General features: G+C 42.7%; 2 protein-coding genes across 2 annotated transcripts; one reads left to right on the top strand and one right to left on the bottom strand.

Annotated features, from left to right (window-relative positions):
- Window positions 1-4: 4 nt before the first annotated feature.
- LOC110289134 (G/T mismatch-specific thymine DNA glycosylase) lies at window positions 5-1,063 on the bottom strand (the record flags this gene model as incomplete). Its single annotated transcript, XM_021155317.2, has 1 exon — window positions 5-1,063. A coding segment is annotated over exon 1 (993 nt), but the record flags the coding sequence as incomplete, so codon positions are not given.
- Window positions 1,064-3,393: 2,330 nt separating this feature from the next.
- Window positions 3,394-7,535, top strand: LOC110289135 (chromosome-associated kinesin KIF4A-like). Its single transcript, XM_021155318.1, has one exon. The coding sequence runs from the start codon at window positions 3,394-3,396 to the stop codon at window positions 7,060-7,062; it is 3,669 nt and encodes a 1,222-aa protein (XP_021010977.1). The 3' UTR covers window positions 7,063-7,535.
- Window positions 7,536-10,553: the final 3,018 nt, after the last annotated feature.

The following is a 10,553-nucleotide window of genomic DNA, read 5'->3' as shown; positions in this document are numbered from 1 at the left end:
CTTGCGCAAGCTGCAGGTCAAATGTATACTGCACTTCCTGAATGTCCGAGTTGCGTTCAATGCCTTTCAGCTGGTCTCTCAAGTCCTTCAGCTTAATGTAGTAATGAACTTTGTCCTGGGCCCGGGGAAACTGAGCACATCTGGCGCTGGACGACGGCATGACGTAGCACAGAGTTTCTGTGTCTGGGATCTTGTGGGGTTGAAGCCCAAATTCCAAGTTCTTAACCTTTACTCCAAAAACTTCTTTACTGAAAATTTCATAAATACATTTTCCATTAAACACCGCTATTCGTGGCTGGTATTTCTGCAGTTTCTGCACCAGGATGCGCCCTCCTTCCCGGAACTCTTTACTAGACAGATCCTTGCTGTCCGGCGTCGTCCGTTCCACCATGTTGGTGAATCCAATGCCGTACTTCCCGGGTAAGGTGTGGTCATCCATGTGATTCAGCTGCACCTCACTCAGCCCGGACATGAACAGACACTTCCAGAAGTGATTTCCAGGCCCAGGGTAGTGATGTCCTTTGTAGGCAGCCATTAATCCCGGGTTAATGCCAATGATCACAATATCCAGATTGAAGGTCAAAATGTCAGGAAGCGTCTTGGTCAGAAGCTCAGCCTCAGAGACGCCGTTGAAACGGTCCACTTTCCTTTTCACTTTAAACGCGTCTGTGATTTTCTCTTGCTTTTCTTTTGATTTTGTGGACTTGCCGGATTTCTTTGACGTAGCAGGTTTTTTGGTCTCCACTGGTTCCTGGGGCTCTGCTGCTCTGGGTTTCCTTTTCCTTCTCTTTGGAGCTTCTGGTGCAGGTTCCTGGGCAGGAGCGTCTGCGGGCACCTGCTGTTCAGTCACGGTTGTCATGTTAGGAGCTACTGCTGGCACCTGCTGTCCAGTCGTGACTGCCATGTTAGGAACTTCTGCCATCATTTGTTGAAATGGAAATGAATACAAAGCTTGAACTTGCTCCAGAGAATAGCTGCGCGCCGCCTCTGCGTCCATGGCGGCGCCGCCGAGGGTACGGCCACTCCTGCCGAGCCCACGGGCGTCCACTCTGCCGCTCGGCGCGCGGACTCACCACAGGATCTGGGCGCCCGGTGGATGGACGGCGCTGGCCTCGGCCCCTCCCACGCTGCTACATCACCGCGGCGAGTCCCCAATAAATAAATCTTAAAAAATATTTTGCATTAGTGTTTATAATAGAAGATTGATGGCAATGTTAATATATAATTATATAGTCACAGGTTGAAACAGCCCAGGAAGCACAAAGTTGAATCATTACTTACCTAAGAAGTCAGAGTCAAGGCATGGGGCTGGTGGAATATTTGGAAATTTAAGAAGGAAATTCCAGGAATAGGAGAGTAGTAAGAACAGGGAGCTAACACAGAAAACATGTTTACAACAGAAAACATGTCTAAATCACCTGCTACACCAGTACACAGAACACTCCCAGAATAGCTTTAAAAGAAAAACAGTGGAAACCAAAATCAAACCTCAGAGATAATAACCATCAGAACTACAGGTTAAGAGAGTTTGCAGGATTTTTTTTTTTTAAACCAAGGAAATCATACATCTTTTAGACTAACAGTAAAAATAGCACCTCTTAGAAAAACAAACCAGAATCCAGAGTTAACACATGTTGGCTTCAGTGTCCAGTCAACAACAATAAGAAGNAACATGATAGGAAAATAAACAGACAAATGGAAGGATATTCTGGGGGAATGAAGACAATCAGTTGACTTACATTTCCGTGAACAGACAATGGATTAAATGTTGTTCTTAGAAATCTGTGCAAGACACAAGAAAACTGTCCTACTGAGTGAACACGTAGGTAATTCCAAACAGTAGAAAAGGAACTCAGACAAAGACACATGCAAACAATAAGGCTGTGAGGATGGTAACTGAAGTAAATCCACACCATATAGGATCAATAGGAGACTATTGAATAAGATCGATAAAGAAATCCTGAATTTAGAGATATATACAAGCAACCCAATAATACAAGAGAAGAAAGCAGGAGCATGGCTGAAGACAGTACCAATGTACTACAGATTTTAAAAAGTTAAAAGGGGACTTTAGCATTTTTACCATAAGACATGAGATTCTGCCTCAAATAAAAAGCAAAAAATAGAAAGCAAAACCAAGAACAAAAATTGTACATATTTGAGAGAGTATATTTAATCTAAGACAAATGTTACATGATATGTACATTTATTGAGATACCAATAGATACCCCACTAATATGTACAATTTTTATATATTTATGTATCAGTTAAATTTAGAAAAAATGAAAATGTCTAAAGAAATCTAATAGGTTCAGAAACTTGTGGGACAACATCTTACATTCCAAAATATGTATAATTAGAGTCCTAAGAAGAAAACAAACAAACAAAGGGGCAACAAACAATACAGAAATAATGATTCAGGGCTTCCAACATTTGGCAGACACAAATATGGATCTCAGATATCCAGTCAGGAAGGTAGAAAGAGAAAAATTTAACCATGTGCAGAAAAGGATGACAAATTACATACAGAGAGAATGGTTAAATTTAAAGCCAACTTCTTATCTAGAAACGATGGTGCCAAGAGACTTTAGAATGGGGTGTTGCAAGTGCTGAAAGAAAATTAAGTCAATGAGAAATGGTATATCTGACAAAACTATCTTTCAAAACTTAGGTGACTAATAAAAACATGTTAGAAGTCACGATATGTTTAGCAAAGTTGTAAAAAGAAAAATACACAAAAGTGAAATGTTGGGAATAGATTTAACAGAGTAACTAAAAATGTGTATCCTTGATGACTGCATGGCATTTTTGGCAGAAATTAAAGGAGATCTAAATAAACAGAATGATGTCTCATGGTTATCAGTTGGAAAGTCTACATTATAAAAATGGCAGTGTTAACCAACTTTATTTGCAGTGTGATCACAGTCCAAGCAGACTATTTTGTAGTCACTGGAAAGGTTATCCTAAAACTAGGAAACCAAAGAGGCTCAAACTAGGCAAAAACCAGTTAATTGAGGAAAAATGAATTGAGGCTTCTTCAAAATGTAGCACAATGCCATGATATTAAGATCACACGGTATCAACATAAGGGTTAGACACGCAGATAAAAGCACTAGTATAGTTTTCAACAGAGATACTAAAAACATTCCATCAGGAAAACAAACAAACAAACAACAACAACAAAAACAGTATTCCTCATATAAGTTGCTGGAGTGTACTCCAAACAATAACTATAGCACACTGGGGCTCCGCCCACAGGCTGCTTGCTCTCTGATTGGCTGTTGCTTCTGAGGAGGCTGGGAAACAGCGGTTAAAACTCCAGTTGGGAGGGGACGAGGAGACAGGGAAGACTAAGGACTTGTGATTACTTTGAGCAGATGCTGAACTAGTATCATGAAGGAAGAGGTAAAGGGAATTCCTGTAAGGGTGGCATTGAGGTGCCGCCCTCTGGTCCCGAAAGAGATCGGTGAGGGTTGTCAGGTGTGCCTTTCCTTTGTGCCTGGGAAGCCTCAGGTGGTGATTGGTACTGATAAATCCTTTACCTACGATTTTGTGTTTGACCCTTCCACTGAACAGGAAGAGGTTTTCAACACAGCAGTAGCACCGCTCATTAAAGGGATATTTAACGGTTACAATGCCACTGTCCTGGCTTATGGACAAACTGGCTCTGGAAAAACCTACTCTATGGGAGGTGCATATAGTGCAGATCAAGAGAATGAACCAACCATCGGGGTCATTCCTAGGGTAATACAACTTCTTTTTAAAGAAATGGAAGAAAAGAGAGACTCCGAGTTTACACTGAGAGTGTCTTACTTGGAGATTTACAATGAAGAAATTTTGGATCTTCTATGCTCACCTTGTGAGAGAGCTTCTCAAATACATATCCGGGAAGATCCCAAGGCAGGAATAAAGACTGTAGGACTCACTGAGAAGACGGTTTCAGTTGCCTCGGACATGGTTTCCTGTTTGGAGCAGGGAAACCACGCCAGGACTGTGGCTGCCACAGCTATGAATTCACAGTCTTCCCGATCTCACGCCATCTTCACAGTTTCCATAAGGCAAAGGAAGAAAACGGACAAGAACAGCAGTTTTCACTCTAAGTTGTGTCTGGTAGATCTTGCCGGATCAGAAAGGCAGAAGAAAACCAAGGCTGAAGGGGATCGATTGAGAGAAGGTATTAATATTAACCGAGGACTCCTGTGCTTGGGAAATGTAATCAGCGCTCTTGGAGATGGCAAAAAAGGCAGCTTTGTGCCCTACAGAGATTCCAAGTTAACTCGATTGCTTCAAGATTCTCTAGGAGGCAATAGCCACACTCTTATGATTGCCTGTGTGAGTCCTGCTGACTCCAGTCTAGAGGAAACATTGAATACCCTACGTTATGCTGACAGAGCTAGAAAAATCAAGAACAAACCTGTTATTAATACGGATCCCCAGACAGTTGAACTTAATCAGCTTAAGCATCAGGTACAACAGCTACGAGTCTTATTGCTACAGGCCCGTGGAGGTAGCCTGCCTGGATCTATAAAAGCAGAACCATCAGAGAGTCTCCAGTCTCTGATGGAGAGGAATCAGTCCCTGGGAGAGGAGAATGAAAAGTTAAGTCATGCTCTGAGCGAGGCAGCTGGTCAGACAGCCCAGATGTTGGAAAGGATCATTGTGACAGAGCAAGCAAATGAGAAACTGAACACCAAGCTGCAAGAGCTCAGGCATCACGAAGCCTGTAAAGTAGATCTCCAAAAGCTAATGGAGACTTTAGAAGACCAGGCATTAATAGAAAAAGTAGAGATAATTCGCAGTCTGCAACAAGTTGTCATTCACCTATCAGATGAAAATGTTGTGGCCTCTGAATCGGCAATGGAAGCTCAAGTGGCAATCAGTCCAGAGAGTGGGAGGTCTTCTGATGCTTTCACCACACAGCATGCTCTACGCCAAGCTCAGATGTCTAAGGAACTTACTGAGCTGAATAAAGCTCTTGCAGTGAAAGAGGCCCTAGCTAGGAAGATAACTTTCAATGGTGGCCAACTACAGCCCACTCACTGCCAGTATGAGACTGACATCAAAAGTCTAGAATCAGAAGTCACCTCTCTGCAGAAGGAAAAGGAGCGATTGCTTCTGGATCTTCAGTTGGCAAAGAAGGATGTCAACCAAGCCAAGTTGAGTGAGCACCGCCGCAAATGTCTCCAAGAGCTGGAGGCTCAAATAGCTGATTTGAAGAGGAAACTAAACGAACAGTCCAAACTTCTGAAACTGAAAGAGTCCACTGAGAATACTGTCTCCAAACTGACTCTGGAGATACAGATGATGAAAACCCAGCGAGTCCAGTTAATGCGTCGGATGAAGGAAGATGCTGAGAAGTCTAGACAATGGAAACAACAAAAAGACAAGGAAGTAATCCAGTTAAGAGAACAAGACCGTAAAAGGAGGTACGAGCTGGTTAAACTTGAAAGAGACTTCCAGAAACAGTCCAACGTGCTCAGGCGTAAAACTGAAGAGGCAGCAGCTGCAAACAAGCGCCTCAAGGATGCCCTCCAAAAGCAACGGGAAGCAGCGGAGAAGCGAAAAGAGACGCAGAACCGTGGCCTAGAAGGCACAGAAGCACAAGTGAAGAACTGGCTTACAAATGAAATTGAAGTTATGGTCAGTACTGAAGAAGTCAAACGCCACCTGAATGACCTTCTGGAAGAGCGGAAGATACTAGCCCTGGATGTGGCCCAACTTAAAGAAAACAAGGAACCTGGGGAAAACCCACCTCCTAAGCTCCAGAAGTGGACACCCCCTACTGATGAAGTATGTGGTCCTATTTCTGAGCCCGGGGATTCTATTACAAAGCAGATTAGGAGCCTAGAGGCTGAAATGGAACTCAGGAATGCTCAGATTGCTGACCTACAGCAAAAGCTCGTGGATGCAGAAAGTGAAGACAGGCCAAAACGACACTGGGAAAATATCGCCACAGTTCTCGAAGCCAAATGTGCTCTAAAGTATTTAGTTGGTGAGGTGGTTTCCTCCAAACTTCAGGTCAGTGAGCTTGAAAGCAACCTGAAACAGAGCCAGGCAAGCCATTCTAAAATGCAGAAGATGCTATTTGAGGAGCAAGGTCATCTTGTTGAGGTAGAGACAGAGTTGAAAGCTGAGCTGCTCAAGGTGGAGCGAAAGCACCAAGAAAAGGTACTCTACCTTCTCAGTCAGCTGCAGCAAAGCCAAATGGCAGAGAAGAAACTGGAGGTGTCAGTTAGTGGAAAGGAACAGCAGCTGCTGAACACATTGCAGTGTCAGGAGGATCAGTTTAGGAAAATGCAAGAATTATGTGAGCAAAACCAGCAGCTTCTCCAAGAGAATGAAGCCATCAGGCAGAAACTGAGTCTCCTTCAAGGAGCCAAAGACCAGAAATCTCATCTTCCCAAGGATGGCCTTCAATCTCCAGACTCTACTTTTGACTACATCCCACCTCCACTCAAAGCATTCTGTGTTACAGGCAAGTTCCTGAATCAAAGCATGGACACTGATGATGTAAAGTATCATTCAGAGCATTCCACGAGTGAATCTGAAGATAGTGATGGAAATGATAAGGAGTGGAAACCAAGGAAACTGGCAAAAGTGTCCAGGAAGACTATCCAAGGGTGTTCCTGCAAGGGATGGTGTAGGAACAAACACTGTGGGTGCAGGAAACAAGGGGTGGACTGCTGTGTGGCCTGTGGCTGTGACCCCACAAAGTGCCGGAACCGCCAGCAAGAAGAAGAGAGCTTGGGTACTGTTGAGTGGAACCAGGATACTGATGGCTCCTTCAAACTGGACGACCCTACAGAGGTGACCCCAGGACTGAGCTTCTTCAACCCTGTCTGTGCCACTCCCAATACAAAGCTCCTTAAAGAGATGTGTGATATGGACCAGGCTCTGTTGCGGGAGACTGATCTTGCAGTTTCCTTAGACCTCCCAGCCATAAGACACAGAGCAACAGAATCCCAAGAAAATAAGGCCACAGGGAAGAAAAAGAAACGAGCTCTGGCCTGCAATAGCAACTTCTTCTCTGGCTGCTCTCCTTCCAAAGAAGAGGTGTGCTGAGATATGGTCAGCTCCGTCCACATCTGCCCTGAGACATGGTCAGCTCCATCCACATCTGCCCTGAGACATGGTCAGCTCCATCCACATCTGCCCTGACAGACACTTTCGAGTTGCAGCAGGGAGTGGTTTCTACTGACTTCCCTGGACCTTCCTTTTCTTTGTACTGAGAAAAAGGGACAAGGTGTTACTGAAAGAGCACCTTTTGTCTTCAGACCCCCAGTCGGTACCTCTATTCCCTTCTTCAGAATGGACACCATCTATGAAAGGCCCATGGACACTTCAGGAAACCATCTTCAGGTCATTGCAGCTTTCTTTGTGATTAATCAATTCTATCTGCTCATGGATACGAGCCTGAGGCCTGCCAGCTTAACATAAAGCCTGGTCCAGGTGGGAGGCGGGGTTCAACTTCTTGACCCCACTTCAGGAACCAGGCTGGGATAATTCCTATCCTGATTCTTTCTGGATTTTTAATGTTTTAACAGGACCCCCAAATGGTTTTCATTTAAAAAAATTGAATAAATTAACCTTAGCTATCCCAAAAATGGTTATCAACTCTTATTTTACTGTAGTAATAAAAAATGGATGACCAAGTTGTTTAAAGAGGAAAAAAGTGAAAACTATAAACACCTGGAACCTTTAAGACTTTGGACTAGGCAACAATTTTCTGCATGTGAGAAAAAGAGCATAAGTAACAAATCTAAAAACCCTCAAAAGAAAAAAAAAAAAACCTTAGATGTATCGGAGGGCGTGAAACAGAAACTATAGAGCACAAGAAAATATTTGCAAATCATATATCTTATAAGCAACCTGTACCTACATTATATAAATAACTCATAATTTAACAATGAAAACTTAGGAAACCAAATTAACAGTGTGGAAGGAATAAGAACAGCCATTTCCCCTAAGATATTCAAGTGGTCAATAAGCACAAGAACCAATAGGAAGCATTAGGGAGAGGCAAATCATAACCGTGATGAGATAGAAATTAAGCATTGTCAAGGTAGAAAAATTGTGACCAAAATAGTCCAAGGTAGAAAAGAAGAGTTCTACCAATTTGTAAAACAGCAGTTCCTCATTATGTATCCCAATAATTCCATTAATGGCTATGTACCTCAATGGAATGAAAACATATTTCTCCAAAGAGAACCATGCACACAAATGTTCTCAGCAGCATTAGTTATAAGAGGCACAGAGAAAAAGTGCGATGTTCATCTACTAATAGACAAAAAATGTGCTGTGGGTACAGTAGACAATTACCTATACAATTAGCAAAACATTGGCATTTCACTTGCTCTGTATGGAGCTTGAGCACATTATGAATACCATGTATTGTATTTTATTTACACAGGCTATGCAGAATTAAAAAAAAAAAAACCAAGGAAAGGGAAAGAGGGCCAGAGTAGAATAGTACTGTTCAGTAGAATAGGGCTGTTCAGGGCTGGGGAATGTATAAGGAGAATGGGGGATGACAATTGATGACTTCATGACTTTCAAGATGATGAGATGGTCTGGAGTTACATATCAGTGAGCTTGTACAACTCTGAATATACTAAAGAGCAATGAACTATATACTTTTAGTGGGTGAATTGAACTCTATGGGAATTTATCTTAATAAATTCATTAGAAATTAAGGTGAAATTTTTGTAAGTGTTGAGAGATCAATGTCAGAGAGTTCTCTGCCAGCAGACTGCCACTGCAAAATGTTGAAAGGAACTGACGGTAAAGGGAAATGATGTTAGATCTATGGAAAGCAATAGAAATAGTTAATTGATTAAAATGAAAACACATTTCTTCTAAATGATTTATGTTTTGGATGGGTGCAGAGATAGTGTTTTGCTTTGTATTCCAGGCTGGACTTGAATTCACAGGAATTCTCATGTCTCACTCTCTCGAATGTTGGAATTATGGGCATGTACCATTATACCAGGCTAATTTGTTTTATCACCATCATCATCATTTTCTTTATTGATATGTTCTAATCACTTAGATATATGGGCTTTTAATTAACAATTTATATCATGCTATATTAATCAAAGGTAAAAATTTGTAGAGCTACATTTTTTTCTGGCCTATTTTCCACATGGACCAGGTAGGCAGGCCCGATACCCTCCCACATCCCACAGTCTGCCTGTCTCCCAGGAAGTCTTCAGTAACCAGGGACACAGGTGTGACTCCAGCCCAAATACCCATGACAGCTGAGACACTTACCGAGCCCAGCTCACGAGGGACCTACCCCATCACCACCCAGCTCTATCTTGTCTGCTTCTCCACATGGGTCTGATACCCTCCCACATCCCACAGCCTGCCTGTCTCCCAGGAGGTTTGCAATAACCAGGGACACAAGATGTTTGCTGTAACCAGGGACACAGGAGCTCTGCCTTAACCAGAGGTACAGCCTTTTTGGTGTGTACCTTTATCTGCAACTGGGACAGATTCTGCTACTAGAACTCAGCCTGCTTGTATCCCAGAAGGTTGGCCCTAAACAGGAACACAGGTCTGCCCTAACCAGGGACTCAGGACACCTGCTCTAACCAGAGACACAGGAGACACTTCTAACCAGAGACAGCACTGCCTGCATCCCAGGAGACCAGATCTAACCTATGTCACAGAGCTCTACCTGCTTCCAAAGAGGCTAGCTACAGTAAGAGACACCAAGGCCAGTTAACACCAGAAATAACCAGATGGCAAGAGGCAAGAACAAGAATATAAGCAGCAGAAGCCAATGTAATTTGGCACTACCAGAACCCAGTTCTTCCACCAAACAGAAAGCCCTGGTTATCATAACACACCTGAAAAGCAATATCTGATCTACAATCCTATCTCATGAAGATGACAGAGATTTTTAAGAAGGACATAAATAAGGCCTGGAGAGATGGCTCAGTTGTTAAGAGCACTGACTGCTCTTCAAGAGGTCCTGAGTTCAGTTCCCAGCAACCACATGGTGGTTCACAACCACCTGTAATGGGATCTAATGTCCTCTTCTGGTGTGTCTGAAGACAGCTACAGTGTATTCATATAAATTAAATAAATAAATCCTTAATAAAAGGATATAAATAACTCCCATATAGAAATGAAGGAAAACACAGGCAAACAGAAGCCCTTAGAAGGGGAAACAAATAAATCCCTTAAAGAAATAAAGGAAAATACAATCAAGCAGGAGAAGGAATTGAGCAAAGTGGTCCAAGACCTAAAAATGGAAGTAGAAAAAATAAAGGAAACAAAAATGGGGGCAACCCTGGAGATGGACAACTTAGGAAAGATAATAGGAGCTACAGACGCAAGCATCACGAACCGAATACAAGAGATACAAGAGACAATCTCAGGAGTAGATGATATCTGTGATGGTTTATATATGCTTGACCCAGAGAGTGGTACTCTTGTTGGAGTAAGTGTGGCCTTTTTGGAGTAGGTGTGACATTGTGGGTTTGGGCTTTAAGACCCTCATCCTAGCTGCCTGAACTATTCTGTTAGCAGCCTTCAAATGAAGATGT

This window comes from Mus caroli, unplaced genomic scaffold (genome assembly GCF_900094665.2).
Source record: "Mus caroli unplaced genomic scaffold, CAROLI_EIJ_v1.1 scaffold_19231_1, whole genome shotgun sequence".
NCBI classification, from domain to species: Eukaryota; Metazoa; Chordata; class Mammalia; order Rodentia; family Muridae; genus Mus; species Mus caroli.
The sequence above is the reverse complement of the archived record's forward strand: the minus strand, read 5'-3'. Positions and strand labels throughout refer to the sequence as shown.